Source organism: Astyanax mexicanus, chromosome 13 (genome assembly GCF_023375975.1).
Source record: "Astyanax mexicanus isolate ESR-SI-001 chromosome 13, AstMex3_surface, whole genome shotgun sequence".
Classification (NCBI taxonomy): Eukaryota; Metazoa; Chordata; class Actinopteri; order Characiformes; family Acestrorhamphidae; genus Astyanax; species Astyanax mexicanus.
Genome location: NC_064420.1, coordinates 2,553,433 through 2,571,545, shown reverse-complemented (window position 1 = coordinate 2,571,545; position 18,113 = coordinate 2,553,433). Strand labels below are relative to the sequence as shown.

General features: G+C 35.1%; 1 protein-coding gene across 1 annotated transcript; it reads left to right on the top strand.

The window, feature by feature from the left end:
• The first annotated feature begins 284 nt into the window (after positions 1–284).
• hnf4a (hepatocyte nuclear factor 4, alpha) lies at positions 285–16,538 on the top strand. Its single transcript, XM_049462904.1, has 10 exons — positions 285–442; positions 4,698–4,872; positions 5,294–5,388; positions 7,016–7,122; positions 7,438–7,593; positions 9,126–9,213; positions 10,399–10,551; positions 10,684–10,920; positions 12,064–12,183; positions 12,504–16,538. Exons 1-10 carry the CDS (start codon positions 328–330, stop codon positions 12,644–12,646), a joined length of 1,389 nt encoding a protein of 462 aa, XP_049318861.1. The 5' UTR covers positions 285–327; the 3' UTR covers positions 12,647–16,538.
• The last annotated feature ends 1,575 nt before the right edge of the window (positions 16,539–18,113 follow it).

The following is an 18,113-nucleotide window of genomic DNA, read 5'->3' as shown; positions in this document are numbered from 1 at the left end:
ACTCACAGAAAGAGAGAAAGAGAGAGAGAGAGAGAGGCCTTGTTCATCTCTATCTCTAAAAAAAACAATCCATATTAAGCACTAAAGAAAAAAAAGCCAGACAATGATTAACCCAAGGGCCACCCCGCTCCAGAACTGGGGCCGTGGCCGAGGGGGCGGGGTCTGACCTGTCAGTCAAAGTCAGCCTCATCTTTGCCCCAGAGGACATGTCCCGTGTCACTCAGAGGTGTCTACCTCTGCGAGGGGCGGGGCTTGCTCTATGAGAGGGGGGGGTCCGGACTCCGGCGAGAGGACAAGTCTTTCCCCTCAGTGTCAGGCTAGCTGAGAATGCGTTTGTCCAAAGCTCTAGCAGACATGGAGATGGCAGACTATAGCGAGGCCCTGGACCCAGCCTACACCACCCTGGAGTTCGAGAACATGCAGGTGCTCGCCATGAGCACAGGTGAGTCACCCTGCAGACAAAGTTCAGGTCCCGGGCTGAACTTTGAGTCCTGAGACTTTTTATATAGGCTGGAGAATGTTTGGTCAAGCGTAGGATGATGAGGTTGGTTTAATGGGTTTTGGGCTGGTTTATAGACTTTATAGATTCCTTATACATTCCTTAGAGATGCCTCTGGATGGGATGACCTGTTTAGAACAGTATGCTTTATACTGAGTTATATTTATTATTTTATACTCTTATTTTAGTGTTTATACTGCCAACTTTTTTTTAAAAACAGGAGTTTTTAAAAAGTTTAATGCACTGGAGGAACCCAATAACCACAATAAGAATAAAGTGCTGTGAAATTTATAGGACTTTTTAGAAGAAAATGTTCCTTAAGTCACCTTTAAACACCACAAAATTATATTAATATATGATATTATGCATACACATATGCTTAGCCCAGTCCTGAAGTTGCTTAAAGCAGAACTCCAGTGTAAAATTAAAACTTTTCAGTGTAGTTAAACATGATAAAGAGTTTTAAACTTTGTTTTAAAGCCCAACAGCGCTCTTCTACAGCTTTCCAAGATCCATCAAATTTGTGCTTTTTTGCCCAGAACTCTTTACAACGACCGCTAATGGGGCATCCACTTGCCCCTGCAGATAAATCTTTTTTTTTTAAACAGTTATCCAGCTCAAAGTAGCTCCACACCTCATTGGTTGAATAGGAACATTGGTAGAAAACGCCTGACATTAAAAATGTGCACTTTTAAAGTTATCATTGCCTTGTTTTAAATGTCAATGGCTCTCCAGAAGGTCTTTCAGAAGGAAATGTTCCCAAGCTTTCCTAAAGCATTTTCCTCAAAGCATCTTTCAGATCTTGTAGATTCCCTAAAAGTTCCCCAAGGTATAAAAATGAAATGAAGCAAGACAGGATTAAATAAGCAAAGAACTAAAGAACTGAAGATCTGAACTGAGAGTCTGGAAGCTTTGGGAAAGATGAAAACTGCAAGCTCTGTCTTGTTAGGTGGACAGGCTCATCTTTCATTCCGTGTCAAAGTTACACCACTAAAAGTCCCACTGTGATTCCGTCCAGCTCCCTTTACCCTCCGCTTTCTTTGGTCGGTTGAGGATAAAATGTCTCTTCAGGGTTGAGTTTCCAGAGATAGCTGACAGCTAGATAGATGGACATCAAGCGTAGAAGATGTTGTGGAAATACTTCACAGCTTAGTTTCCCATGTCTGAACGTCATGAGAAACTGACTCGATTATATAAGTATCTGCAAAATCTGTTAAATAAGTTAAAAAAGTACCAACAATTCATTTCTTAGCCTTTCTTCTTTTAAGGTGCTTGAACATCTGGATGCTCTGAGGAACTTTAATGGGGTTTTAGGGCTGGAAAATATATTATTAATTTATTATAATGAAATATTTGCATATATTGCACTATATCGAAAGATTGCTTTGATGCTTTGCTGGTTAAAATATGTGTTTATTATGGATTAATAAAAAAAGAAATAATAATATGCATTGATTGTGCAACGTGGAAACGGTTTGGTTCCCAAAGAAATGATACTCAAATGAGAGTAGTCTTGTAAAAATAATGTAATTTAATGACATCACACTTAATTGTTTTTCACGTTAAATAAGTAAGTAAATACTGATACTTTTCTCTCGATCAGTATGATGTCAGCAATTTAAAACTCCTTACTTTATGTTTATTTGATGAATTATCAGCACTTGTATCATTATTATAATGGTATAATAGTATTACATAAGTATTTAAAGTGTTGTGTCTATTTTAAGTGTTAAGTTAGGGGGCGTTTAGAAAAAGACCTCAACATGTGTTGAACATTACCACAAAAATGTGTGTAAAAAAATTGATATTTCATATAAAACAGCCTTAATAACAAAGACATTGGGATTGAAACATTTGAAACATTACATTTTTTACATATTCATTGAATTAATCACTTTATAGGGGATTTTAAACACTATATAGGGTCAAATTGACCCCAAAGATAATACGAGATTTAATCATATATATACTTAAGTCCAGAACTACTGGATTTACAGTGATTTCTTAGATGATTAGTTTTTAATTAGGCTACGAATGATGATTTAATTGAGTTTAATTACTCTGGTTCCCAATCCTCTCACACTGCTGTTGTTTTCTCCCATTCAGATAATCAGTCAATCGCAAATCAATCAACTGAAACATCTACACATCTATCGTGCTTCCCTTTGATCATCTTTGATCAAGTACTTTGGTTTTAATGGGTTTTAAGCACTTTTTAAGACTATTACATCGAATAAGACGTAATAAGAACATATTACACTTAATATTATACAATTAATTAATCATTGAATCAATCAAGCTGAATTTGTATTTGTTTTTCGATAAATCATGTTAAAATTCAAAGTGCTTCACAAGAAAATAAGAAATATTCTAAAAATTCCAAAAAAATGGAGATGGATAAAAAGAAGGATAGTAAAATAATAGAAATAAAAATTAAATAATACAGTTAAGATAATACAAACAATAAAAACAAAGATTAAGAAATTAAGTATTGCATTAAGTAAATTTTTCTTAATTTTTTAATTTATTTAAAATATTCAATTTTATCAGTAATAAAATAGCAAAAAATAAAAAAGAGAATAAAATAAATATTTAATAATAATTTTAACTAATACAATCCAAAAATACCATCTGTAAAACTATTTAAAAATCTAGACTGAATGAATATAATATAATATATTATAATATTTTAATTTGCATTTTAAAAATTCTATTGGTTTAAAGTGTAAAAAAACAGCTTCATTAACCAAAAGCATTTTTGATTATATATATATAAACTTATAAACTTATAAAATATAGTTAAAATCCATTGAATAAGCTAAGAAGTGGTCATTTAAAAGACTTTAAATAGGTGTAAATTTTGCTCTTCCTTCAATATTTTGAGATACTCAGCAAAAAAAATTGTATTTACAGCAGCAGGATTGAGGCCTATGTTATGGATTATGTTAATAAGGCATGTTAATTCAGTTAATTCACTCGAGCTGTATTTATTTCAGATGTCCGTCTCCGTGTTTTCCAAGTCATTAAGCTCCTGAAGTCTTACTCACGCTCACGTTTATTCACGCATTCTTGAGTAATGATTAGTTCTATTAGCAGAGCTCTGCTGCCGCTCAGTTCCTGCAGTTTTAGCAGTTTATAATCACATCTGGATTACTCCGCAAACACTCCTCCACTGCACATTTTCATGAGAGTGATTTATGGCTAATTGATTGCAGCGTGAAATTGGTCTCTTCAAAGCGTTTTACAGCCTGGCCGTGACCTTTAACCCGTTTCCGCTTTAAATTTGCTGGAGCTGAATCTCCGTTATCTACTGGAGGATCACATATATCCTTTTTTATCATTTAAAACACTAAATAAACTCAAGTAATTAAGAAAAAAATTAGAGATTAAATTAGATTTAAACTGATTTAAAAGCCATTATATGTTAAGTTTTTAAACATTAGGTTCATAATTCTGTTGTTAATCATAATAAAGAAGCTTTTTCACCTTTTAAAACTTCTATAGCACATTTTGGAGTCCCACAAGGCTCCGTTTTTGGACCTATGAAGTTGATGTTCATTTTATAAGTACTGCAGATAATGGACATCAGATACATTCTTTAGCTTTTTTCACTTTTTCAATTTGCTTTGATCTGAAGTAAAAAAAAAAACACTTTGTCTGTTCATGCACTTCATATCCATGTAGTGTAAAGTCCAAAAAACTTCTGCCATTTTTTCTAATATCAGTTACAATTTAGCATTAAAGACTACCTATTACATAAAGCTTTACATTAAGATTTGCCAAAAGAAGCTCAATAATCAGAGCCTTGGATTGTTAAAAAAACAAGTTGGTGGGTTTGATACCCAAGCCACTGTTCTAAAGCAAAGCCTCTCTATATGCCGCAGTGGTGGGTGCCCACTGCTTCAGACATGTGTGCTCACTGTTACCACTCAAAAGATTGGAAACACTTTTGCGTTCAATCTTCTTATTTTTCATTTTTTACCTACATTGAATAGTAAATGAATAGGGAAGTCATTTAAACTACGAAGGAACACATCAGGAATCATGTAGTAACTCCTAAACTTGTCCTGTGCAATGGGGCTGTCCTGATGAGAGCCAGTTTCATCATAACGTTTTTTTTTAAGGTCTTCACGACTGCACCTGAGGATCACTGTGTAACTTTTAATATATATATATATTTTTTTTTTTATTGTTTCAGACTCCTCACCAGCTGAGAGTGCCAACATGAACGCTGCCAGCCACCTGGGTGCAGGTAGCCTGTGCGCCATCTGTGGGGATCGGGCAACCGGCAAACACTATGGGGCGTCCAGCTGCGACGGCTGCAAGGGTTTCTTCAGACGCAGCGTCCGCAAAAACCACATGTACTCCTGCAGGTCAGAACTGTACTTCATAAACAGCTCTTACAGATCTTATTATAGGGATATACTGAAATGATTATTGATAATATTTTTATTAATTTTGCTACATTTGCCATATTTTTCACCTAAAGGCCTAAATGTATTTCTGTCTTGCTTTTCAAAGGAAAAAAGTTTACAAAAATAAAATATTTAAAATAAAAATATTAATTGTAAGTACCAACAAAGCACATTATGACTTAAAATAAATAAGCCCTTTTTAAGCCATAATTATTTTTTTTTTTTACTTATTTGGCACAAAAAAAGGCTTTTTGACACATTTTTGTCTGAATAATTTTGGTTGCCAAGTATTCTGTGCATCCCTACTTACCCTACTTAAACTATGATTGCTTAAATATGAATACTTCTAATTATTTTGTTCTCTTTATGTTGGTTACAGGTTTAACAGACAGTGCATAGTGGACAAAGATAAGAGAAACCAGTGCAGATACTGTAGACTAAAAAAATGTTTTCGGGCCGGAATGAAGAAAGAAGGTTTGTATCCATTCCCTGATTTTTATAACACCTTTTAGCAGGCTGTAATGTAGTTTTTTTAGAATAAAAAGTCATTTTTTTTTAGATATCAGCTCTAAAATATTTAGCAGTAAAAATGCCAGATTTAAAAATCTACAAACACACTCTGATTAGACATGCAAGATTAACATGCAAGTTTTACTGTTTCTTATCTAAAATTTAATTTTTACCAGTAAAAACTCCACTTACAGATATCTGTAATGACTTTTTTACTAGTAGAAGTTTTAATTTTGTTTAATTATTCCATCAAAAAACTCAGCTTGGAGTCAAATTAGCAATTATCTAACTGTAACACTCACTAGAGCATTAATAAGCAGCAGGTTAGAAATGGAGATAACTGATGATAATCACAGCAGCCCTGTAACAGATCATCAGCAGAAAATGCTTCATTAGTTCATTAGGTTATATTAAATATATGTCCTTTTGTTTACAAATCAAGTCAGAATGATGTTATAGATCTGTAGATATTATTTCTACTAAACATTTCATTGTTTCCTTTAGTAAACCTGCATTAAATAGATCAGAAAATTCGTAAACCTTGTATCTCTGGTGCCATTTTAGTATAAAACAGCTTACCATCAGGTCTTGGCGTGATTTTACAGTATCAGAGTGAGAAAAGCAGTTTGTTAATGTTCACTCCGCTCAGTGCACTGAAGTTCCTACAGTATATGACTGACTTGTGCTGAACAGACCGTTTAGATGAATCATAACTGATAGACTCTGATAAACAAACCAACCTTGAGATTTTCCCCACAGTCAGTGCTAATATTCCTCTCATATCCACATATCAGTTGGCAGAGATTCCACTGATAGCAGCTGTATTTGTGATAAGGCTCTATTTCATCAGTGTCAGGCCAAAACTAAGCATCTCTATTTTTGATGTTTTTTACTTTATGACATTTTCTGTATCAGGCAGTTGTTTTTTTTATATATTCTATCGAGAATTCCTGATGAAAGAACCAATAGAAGTGCTACAAGATGACTTAATAAATGAAATAAAATCCTTTTACTCTTTTTTTTTTATCTAAAATTACATTTTTACCAGTAAAAACTCCAATTACAGATATCTGCAATGACATTTTACTAGTAAAAGTTTTAATTACACTTAATTATTTCGTCACAAACCTCAACTTGGAGCCAAATTAGCAATTATCTAACACTAGAGCATTAATAAGAAGCAACAAGTAAGAAATGAAGATAACTGATGATAATCACAGCAGCCCTGTAACAGATCATGAGCGGAAAATGCTCTTTTCCATCCCTCTGTGCTCGGCTCTTAGCCGATGCCGTGTGATTAGTTACTTGTGTAGGTTGCCTAGTATTGTCATAATTAGCATCAGTTTCATAGGCCCCAACACAGAACCCTGCAGGACTCCACAACACAAAAATGCTAAACCAAGCTGTTGCCAAATAATTCACAATAGTTCCTGCATTAGGATTAATAAATGATATAGATAGTGAATAAACAGATAGTGTAAAGGGTTATAATAAGGGTTAAGATGTTTTTGTTTTTTCTTCTCCTGTGAATTTGCCGTTTTAAAGATAGAAGGCTAATTCAACTCATTCGCTCACTCTCTGTTTGCTTCAGCTGTACAGAATGAACGAGACAGAATCAGCACCAGGAGGTCGAGCTATGAGGACAGCAGCTTACCATCCATCAACGCACTCATCCAAGCAGACGTCCTCTCCAGACAGGTCAGAGCATGGTCTTAATCTTAAACCAGGGGGTGTCCAGCTCTGGTCCTGAGTGGTGTTGGTCCCATTCCACAGTCTGGACTATAGTAGTTTGTTTCCAGATGTGGTAGATGTCTTCACCTGTCCCCAAGTCTTCTGGACTCTGGGAATATTGGAACAGAACTGAACGCTCTTTATATACAGCATACAGTACTTTAGTCGTATATTTAGTTATCTTTAGGCGAAGCATCAACTGTCGAGTTAAGTGTGTCTTTGCTATCATAACGGCGGGAAAAGTACATTTTTCATTAAACAAAATATTTTGCCATTCTACAGATCTCATCTCCAGGACCTATCCTTAATGGTGACATCAGAACAAAAAAGATGGCCACCATCACGGATGTGTGCGAGTCTATGAAGCAGCAGTTGCTGGTTCTGGTGGAGTGGGCTAAATACATCCCGGCCTTCTGCGACCTGCCCCTCGACGATCAGGTAAGAGTTACAGCATGTAAAATCTGCTCTCAGTTACAGAGTTATATAAAACATTAAAAAATTATCGATAAGTTATCATATCACACCACTAAATCCCTAAATATCTGATTAGTGTGTATTCATAGTATATGTGATATTACTGTAAGGATTTGGAGTAATAGGAAACTAAAGCTAGGAAAAATGTCATAAACCAGATTTTGAAGTCCTATAAAACCAGCAAATTAAAGTTTTATCAAAAAATACCATTAGATCTGTGAATAACCCATTACAGACTATTAATGACATGAATATCAAGTAATATTACTCTAGCATATTGGTGTAATGGGAGGTCAAACTTAGGAAAAATGTTCATTCGGTTTTGCATAAACCAGATTTTGAAGTCCTATAAAACCAGCAAATTAAACTGTTATCTGATGATATCAGTAAATTCTTGTAGAAACCTTTATATACTAATAATGGTAAGAATATCAAGTAATATTACTGTAGCATTTTGGAGTAATAGAAGGTCAAACTTAGGAAAAATGTCTATTCGGTTTTGCATAAATCAGGATCTGAAGTCCTATAAAACCAGCAAATTAAACTGTTACCAAATGACACCATTAAATATGTGAAGAACCCTTTATTTTGTATAATTATTTAGAATTATCATACTGTGTGAGGTCTGATTTGAGTGGGTGCCAGTTAGATGGCATATTCCATTTCTGAGGTCAAATCTAGGAAAGATGGAAAAAAGCAGATTTTGGAGTCCTATAAAACCAGACAATTAAACTGTTATCAAATGCCATGCATACATCCTCAAAGGAGACTTTCTATACTATTAATGTTATGAATATCAAGTAATAATACTGCAGCATTTTAGAGTAATGAGAGGTCAAACTTAGGGAAAATGTCTATTATGTCTGCATAAATGTCTGCATAAAGCAGATTTTAGAGTTCTACAAAACCAGCAAATCAAAAAGTTATCAAATGAAACCATTAATTCTGTGAAGAACCCTTTACATACTATTAATTCTTGTACCAAGTGATATTAATGTAGCATTTTGGAGTAATAGAAGGTCAAACCTAGTAAAAATGGATTTTATCCTACAGAAATGTGTCTAGTTCAAAACCAAGATAGTGAAGATAGTGAAGATGAAGATGGTGAGATGTTGGTGAGCTGAGCTGTAGAAGATCCGCACTGCTGCTGGTTAATGTGTTCGAGTGTCTCAGGTTAGAAAGTGATGAGCTGGTTTTAAAGTTACATCTCTCCTCAAGACCTCCAGAATCATTAACCGTGCAATCACCAGGACAGGGTAACTGATTTGCGGACAGTGGCCACGTATGACAGAGCATCTTCTCACGCTGTGCACATGCACATGCTCGGTTCCCCGGTTCACCAGGCCTGAAATCTGTGGGAACCTCAGATTTGAACCCTGACCCTTTGAATGCTGTAATTACTGCGCTGTAGCACACTCTCACATTCACGAGCGTTCCCATGAAAAAAAAGAGAAATGGATAGGTGATGTAGATCATATCTCACTCTGTTTCTGCAGGTGGCTTTACTGCGAGCTCACGCGGGAGAACATCTCCTGCTCGGAGCTGCTAAACGCTCCATGCTGTACAAGGACCTGCTGCTATTAGGTAAGAGCTTCTGTTATATATGTAATATATATATATATATATATATATATATATATATATAATAAAGGTTTTAACCCTTTAAGAGCCTGCATTCATTACAATGCCCATCATGTGTTTTTTCTATTTTTATTTTTAAAAGTTTTCTTGCACAGAACACGATTTGAGAGCTGTTGTATATCAGAATAGACCAGCCTATGAATGAACCAGCCAGTGAACACCTTTATAAATCAATGAAACAGTAACTTGGTCCCGCCCACTACACTGGAAAAACAGTAGGACTTTTTTAGGGAGCTAAATTAATATAAGTTTTCATTTTTAAACTAATTTTATCTGATTAAGAACACTTTTTATTCATTTTTTTATGTTTTCAGCACAGTTTGCGAAGTAAAAAGGTTAATATGAAATATAAAATATTACACACAGGCTCAAAAAAAACTATTAAATATTTTAGTTACTAAATTAATTGGATTTTTTTGCTGCATAGATTTTATAGTAGAATATATTACATTATCTTCCATCACTGGAGATAATTTAGGCCTAAAAAGGGTTAGTACACAAATGAATATATAAAAAATAACTTTAGGACAGCTTGTGAAAGCTCATACCTGCTTAAGTTGTGAGGTGTTATCTTGTGTTATCTAAGTGAGTTTGAGTTTAAGTGGGTGCCAGATAATGGGATATTCCATTTCAGAATTTAAAGGAAGAATTAGTAACTAGGAATTAGGAATTAGGAATTAGTGCAGAGTTTTTAGCCCAACCTGCTCCTCCTCAGATGAGAGACTCACATGGGTTGCCAGATTGGCATGCAGTGGCAAGCAATAAAAAGTGCTAATCGGTGAATATATGTATGAATATATGTATCCTCAGTACATTGCTACCCAGCAATGGTCAGCAGCCTTGCTGAAGCTCAGTGAGTACCTGTTCATCAGAAAAACAGCTAATCTCACCTGTTTCCATGACTGTAGCACACTTTTTCTAAACCCTGAATGTGGAGACAGGACTGGAAAAATGACGGCGGGCAGATTTTGTGACGTACTGCACAGTTCAAATAAGAAAATACTGGCTGAAGCTCTGCTGACAAGAGCTGACTGTGCTTTTAATCAGCATGTTTCCTTTATATCTGATGATACGACCTGATAATATAAAGCTCAGCATATTTACATTACAATCTCTTCCTCTACCCAGGAAATGATCACATAATTGCTCGGAACTGCCCCGAGTTGGAAGTGAGTCGGGTAACGGTGAGGATCCTCGATGAGTTGGTCCTTCCTTTCCAGGAGCTCCAGATAGATGATAATGAATACGCCTGTCTGAAGGCGATCGTGTTCTTTGATCCAGGTATGTGTACCGGGTCTGATCTCAGAAATCAGATTGAGATGATCATACAATGTCACCCAACTTTATTTTCAATCTGTTTTGATTTGATTTGAGCAAATCATGACTCCTCTTGGGCTCTTTCTTCTCTGGTAGATGCTAAAGGTCTGAGTGATCCAAGCAAGATCAAGCGGATGCGGTATCAGGTTCAGGTTAGCTTAGAGGATTACATCAACGACCGGCAGTACGACTCGAGGGGACGGTTCGGCGAGCTTCTTCTGCTTCTGCCCACGCTACAGAGCATCACCTGGCAGATGATCGAGCAAATCCAGTTCGTTAAGCTGTTTGGAATGGCCAAGATAGACAACCTCCTGCAGGAGATGCTTCTAGGAGGTAAGAATTTGTAAAACTTAGACGAATAGTTTTCAATTACCCTAAATACTATAGTACTATATAGTACTACTGTATTTTTCGCACTAAGGTGGACCGGATTTTAATGCACACTATCAATTAACGTCTAATGGGTGGTGGTGTTAGCGGCATAGCTAACTAAGTTAGGTAAAGCTAAGCTAATGAAACAAAACTGTGATCAAAAAAGACTTTCTTTTAAAGTCAAACGAGCACTGAATGTTAATTTACACAGATTTCTCTCCAGAAAACATTTTTTTTGGGGTGAGTAAAGTGCTTCAATTTCTTTGCAGTAAGCTTAGATTCCCAAATGTCTCCAGCACTAAGGCTGGAGCATTAGCATTAGCGGCTAACCACTAGAGGTTAGCCCTAGAGGTAGCCCTCCACAGGTGCCACAACAATGGCTGCCCAACGCTTAAAACATGAGTATTAAACCCACAACCCTGCTATCGATGGCCTGGTGCTCTAAAACTATGACTCTGAAACCATGCAAGTCTAAAAATCACTTTAAAGTCAATGGATGCATCCAATTACATACTAATTACTAATACTGGCTAGTTTTTAATCATAAAGCATCTAGTACAGATTAAAGTGTCAAAGTTGATTATACTTAAATATCCATAATTCAAACTTGTGTACATATAAGTAGACTGAATAAACTGGAAAACTTAGCAAACTAGCTAAAAAAGGTCTTTCAGTGAACCATAGTATGATGACTAGTACACAAACATGGCGGTGTTGTGCCCAATTCAGAATCGCCATCAGGAAAAGCACCCCCTCTCTGGAGTGTGCGCTATGTTGCTATGTACGTAACTGTGACTGAGATACCTGTGATTTTGGCACTTATTTCTAAGTAAATTAAAGTGGATTATCACAGCTTTTATCAAGAAGATGTGCTTCTGAGAGAAGGTGCTTTTCATGGCGGGGGTTGTCGAATTCGGCACAACACCAGCAAGCCCACAGAGCAGTGAGTAATGACTTAAGTGTGCTCGGGCACGGATTGTTTAAACATAGTGTGAGTGCAGGCCAGCGAAAGAGTGGGAAGTACCTAGTATGAGTACACCCTATATCTTAAGACCCTAAAAGTTTGCGTGACCCATTAATAACCTTGATGTTTTCCTGTCCTAGGCTCTGCAAACGAAGCCCCCCACGCACCTCCATCTCTACACCCCCACCTGGTGCAGGAGCACCTCAGCAACGTCATTGTGACGGCAAACATGGCCACTCCAGTTCACAACGGACAGATGTGTAAGTTCCAGAGCCCAAACACTGACCACCAGTTTGGCCAAAACCTACAGCAGGTTGGCCACAGTCTTCACCAGTTTGGCTAGAGGTCTCTGTGGCAGAGTCAGGTAACTGAAGGGACAAACAAGCTTGCTGGAGTTTAATCCTTTTGTGAGTTAATCAGGCTTATTTAGTCACAGAAACGTACTGTTATTCTTTCCTTCCCTTCCTAATGCCTTCAGAAATTTCACAAGAGCTCTTACTGCCCCACAACCAATGCTTTCTTTCTTTCCAGCGTTATTCAGTTCTGTTTTCTTACACGAGTCTTGCTTTCTGTCCCACAGCCACTCCCGAAACTCCAATCCCCTCCCCTCCACCAGCCTCCAGCTCTGAGCACTACAAACTGGCCCAGGGGGTTATAGCCACGGTGCCCAAACAGCCAACCGCCATCCAGCAGCCCACAATCACCAAGCAGGAGACCATCTAAACCATCTAAACCATCTAAACGCCGTCACTTAACAAAGAACACCATGAATTTAGTTTAGCACTTTACAGTTAGGGTCCATGCAATTAACAGTACTTACCACAGAATGTCTCAACTAATTACTAATTGACACTAGTTAAGACATTAAGAGATTACTAGTCTTAACTAGTGAATCATTAAACAACATTTAACAATATGTATTGCTGTCATCAGTACTGTTAATTGTGGCCCTTATTGTAGAGTGCATCTGTAAAACATTTAAGGCTTTTACAAGGTAGTTATTTGGACACAGCCATTAAAGAAAGCACAATCAGCAGCAGCTGCCATTGTCAAACAAACATTGGGTTAACATCAAGCTCCAACATCAGACCAATGTTTTATTTTGGTTGGAAATCAAAGTTGCAAACTTAGCAAAACTTATATTGGATTGATGTCAAGCTCTGTTAGACAGATGTTCAAATTTTGGTTTGAAATCCCAGTCTCTGATCTGTCAAAAAACAATATTGAGTTAACTTTAAGCTCCAACATCAGACAGATGTTTTGTTATGGTTGGAAATCAAAATTGCATACTTATTAACTAAACTAACATTGGGTTAATGTCAAGCTCTGATAGACAGAAGATTGAATTTTGGTTTGAAATCACTGTCTTAGATCTGTCAAAAACAAATATTGAGTTAAAATTTAGCTCCAACCGATGTTGGACCGATGTTGGAGCTCCAACCATCGATGACCGATGTTTTATTTTGGTTGAAAATTAAAGTTACATACTAACACTGGTTTGATGTCAAGCTCTGTTAGGCAGAAGTTAGAATTTGGGTTCAAAATCTAAATCATAGTCCAACAAAAACCAACATTGGATAGACATCAAGCTCCAAAGTTAGAAAAATAAGACATCCAGAGACACTTAAAATAAAATAGTAAAACATTTTCAAGGTATTGATCTGGACATTAGAATCTCAGCATTAGATCTGATCTCAGCATTAGAAAAGCATACATTTCCAACAAACTTTGGGTTAACCTCAAGCTCCAACATTAGACAGATGTTTAATTTGGGTTGGAAATCAAAGTTGCAAACTTAGCAAAACTAACATTGTGTTGAAATTACAGTCTCAGATCTGTCAAAAACCAATATTGAGTTAGCTTTAAGCTCCAACATTAGACAGATGTTTTATTTTGGTTGTAAATCAAAGTTGCATACTAATATTGTGTTGATGTCATGCTCTGTTAGACAGACGTTTGAGTTTTGGTTTGAAATCACAGTCTCACATCTGTTAAAAACAATATTGGGTTAACATCAAGCTCCAACGTTAGACAGATGTTTTATTTTGGTTGGAAATCAAAGTTGCAAACTTAACAAAACTAACATTGGGTTGATGTCAAGCTGTTTGACTTTTGGTTTAAAATCAGTCTCAGATCTGTCAAAAAACAATATTGAGTTAACTTTAAGCTCCAATGTTAGACAGATGTTTTATTTGGTTCAAAATCAAAGTAATTAAAACTAACATTTGGTTGATGTCAAGCTCTGTTAGACAGAAGTTAGTATTTTGGTTCTGGATCTGTGAAATCAAAATCACAGTCCGTCAAAAACCAACATTGGATTGACATCAAACAGCAGCAGTTTCCAACAAACTGTGAGTTAACATCAAGCTCCAACATTATACAGATGTTTTATTTTGGTTGGAATTAAACGTTGCATACAAATATTGGGTTGATGTCTAGTTTTGGTTTAAAATTACGGCCTCAAATCTGTCAAAAACCAATATTGAGTTAACATTAAGCTTCAACATTAGACAGATTTTATTTTGGTTGGAAATCAAAATTGCATACTTATTAACTAAACTAACATTGGGTTAATGTCAACTCTTTTAGACAGAAGTTTGAGTTTTGATTTAAAATCACAGTCTTAGATCTGTCAAGAACAAATATTGAGTTACTCTTCAGCTCCAACATTAGACCGATGTTTTATTTTGGTTGGAATTAAAAGTTCCATACAAATATTGGGTTGATGTTAAGTTTTGTTAAACAGAATTTGAATTTTGGTTCAAAATTACAATCTCAGATCTGTCAAAAAAACAATATTGAGATAACATTAAGCTCCAACATCAGACAGATGTTTTATTTGGTTGGAAATAAAAGCCATTGATCTGTCAAAAACCAATAAAAACCAAGAGGCACCAAGATGCTGCTTCATGGATTCTCAGATAAAATAGAAAAACCTTTTAAAGGTTTTATTAAATACTTTTATTTTGAAGCAGCCATTATAGAAACAGCCAATAACAGTTTTAATGGTGATTTTGAATGTTTCCCACATTTACTCTAGTTAAGAGCATCTGAGAAAAAAACATTATATATGTAAACTATATTTTGATTTGTGTTCATTTGTCATTTTCTATTCTTTTTTAAGTTATGAGTAAGAAACAAACAAAAGCCCCCCAGTCAAACAGATGAAAACCTCAGGAGTGTACAGTAACAGTACTGTTAAAAAGCCTGTTTTTACTAATTCAGCCTTATGACTTAAGACTTAATAACAGGCTAATGTGTTTTTGTAAAGTAGTGATACATATTTATATTCCCTTTGGAGACGTAGAGGTTTCAGTTTTCAGAGATGAGAAAAAAAGAGAAAGATTAGCAATGTTTTAACTTTATTTTAACGTGTAATAGATGTTACAACAAGGCCTTTCGTTTGTGCTGTACAGTATTTTTAATGACCAACATGATAGAAATCATCTCTACAACAGTACTTGAGGCTGCATGACATTGTGCCCTTATAATTTGTCTAGACTGCTTATTATTATTAGGAGTTCAGAGTTTATGTGCATTATGTGCATCTTGTATTTGATGTGAACAGAATATATATGTGTATATATATATATATATATATATATATATATATTGTGATACACTTTATAAAAGTATAAAAGCATCCAGTTTTTAAGTGTATTGAGATGGAGAGGAATAGGTGCCAAATTAAAAAGCAAATTCTACAATGGAAAAAATACATACATGCAATCCACAAGATGCATTACTTTTCTAACACTAACATGCAGAATATGTGCCAAAAGGAAATGTAAAAACACAAGAATTTGTCTCAGAAACGCTAAATTTGTGTCAGAATTGCACTTAAAATGCAATCAGCTCAACTGTGAATGTTTAAAAGCAAATCACAGTGCACAGGATTGCATTTCGTCTAGGAGCCCAGCCTTCATTTATAGAATTAAAGTGTTTATTTCCTCTTATATCCTGTCGCGAAAGACATTTTCTCTGGTTTAAAGTACAGCTGTGAGTGCTCGCTTCTGACTGGTTCTCTAGTTCCACCCCAATTTTTTAAGTGGGTTCTGATTGGACAGTTCAGACATTTCATTTAGCCACAAATACCTCAATGCTCCTAGACGAAATGCAATCCTGTGCATTGTGATTTGCTTTCAGAGCCACACAGTGGAATACAATGCAGTTGAGCTGATTTAAAGCATTTTTTAGTGCAATTCTGACTCAAATTCAGCGTTTGGTTTTAAAAATGTACATTTTTGTGTGTTATTTTACACATATTACTGAAGAAAAATAATGCATCTTGTGGATTTTTCCACTGAAGAGTTTTTTTTTTTTATGAAAAGCAATTCCTCTTCGTACACACCAGCATCCATAATGAGTAAAGTCTATTTTCTGTGAGAATATAAAAGAGGTCTTATGTGTTTTGTCACTAAGGTAAACAGCCATACTGTATGTGTGTGTGTAGTGTGAGTGTGTGTGTGGGAGTGTGTGTGTCTGTTTGGTGAATTCTGCATGATTTAAAAAAAAAAAAGTGCCTTTTCATGCATCACAGCCTTCAGGGAGAAGGATGATTTCAGCCTTGCAATGTGAACTTGTATTAAATGCCAAGGTTATATTTTTACATAAACGTGTGCAGTCTCTTTATTCAGTTTTCTCTGTAATATCATCTGTCAAAATAAATATAGGGTTAACATCAACATCAAACATTAGATGTTTAATTTAAGGTAAATAAAAAAATGGGTTGATGTCAGAATCCCAACATTGTGTAGATGTTTATATATATATGTCAAAAATATATTTCATTTAAATTATAGTTGGACTTCAAAGCTACATACACATAAAAAAGCAACAAACAAGCTCAAACATTAGACAGATGTTTAATTTAAGCTGAATTAAATAAAAATTGGGTTGATATATCTGTCAAAAATATATTTCATTTAAATTATAGTTGGACTTCAAAGCTACATACACATCAAAAAGCAACAAACAAGCTCAAACATTAGACAGATGTTTAATTTAAGTTGAATTAAAATAAAAAAAGAATGGGTTGCTGTCAAAATCCAACATTGTATAGATGTTTATATATCTGTCAAAAATATATTTCATTTAAATTACAGTTGAACTTCAAAGCTACATACACATCAAAAAGCAACAAACAAGCTCAAACATTAGACAGATGTTTAATTTAAGTTGAATTAAAATAAAAATTGGGTTGATGTTAAAAACCCAACATTGCGTAGATATTTATATATATGTCAAAAATACATTTTCAAAAGTATATTTGAAAAAAATTATAGTTTGACTTCAAAGCTACATACACACTTAAGTTGAATTAAAATAAAAATTGGGTTGATGTCAAAAACCCAACATTGTATAGATGTATATATATCTGTCAAAAATATATTTGGATTTATTTATAGATCAGTTCTTAGATCAGCCTTTAACAAGGTTGATTATACAGCTCTAGAAAACAAATAAGAGAACACTTAAAAATTAAAAAGTGTTTCTTTGATTTTACCAGATTATAAACCTCTGGAATATAATCAAGAGGAAGATGGATGATCACAAACCATCAAACCACCAAACTGAACTGCTTTTGAATTTTTGCACCAGGAGTAAAGCAGCATAAAGTTATCCAAAAGCAGTGTGTAAGACTGGTGGAGGAGAACATGATGCCAAGATGCATCAAAAAAAATATTGATTTCTGAACTCTTAAAACTTTATGAATTTGAACTGGATTTCTTTTCATTATTTGAGGTCTGAAAGCTCTGCATCTTTTTCTCATTTAATTTCTCATTGCAAATAAATGCTCTAAATGACTTTTATTTTTATTTTGAATTTGGGAGAAATGTTGTCTGTAGTTTATAGAATAAAACAACAATGTTCATTTTACTCAAATATAAACCTATAAATAGCAAAATTAGAGAAACGTAAGTAGTCTCTTAATTTTTTCCAGAGTTGTATTAACAGAAGCATCTAAAATGTATGAAAGTTTAAAGGAAAACTATGATGTGGGAGGAGTTCACATACAATCTCCTTAATCTTCACCGGCTGTAAAAACGCTTTAAAACAATATAATAAAGAGTGACGGCCTACGTGGCAGAGCATGCTCAAGGATTTTAGTGCTAGGTGTGTATTGGACTGATAAATATCATAAAACAATTCCAGATAGCTTAAGAAAAAGCCAGGCGCCTTCCTGCTG

Excerpts from the sequence above, each read along its gene's own strand:
- hnf4a (XM_049462904.1), top strand. The coding sequence starts at position 328 with ATGCGTTTGTCCAAAGCTCTAGCAGACATGGAGATGGCAGACTATAGC. Across the intron at positions 443-4,697 it reads GGTGCTCGCCATGAGCACAG|ACTCCTCACCAGCTGAGAGT; the intron begins GTGAGTCACCCT and ends TTATTGTTTCAG. Across the intron at positions 7,594-9,125 it reads ACCTGCCCCTCGACGATCAG|GTGGCTTTACTGCGAGCTCA; the intron begins GTAAGAGTTACA and ends CTGTTTCTGCAG.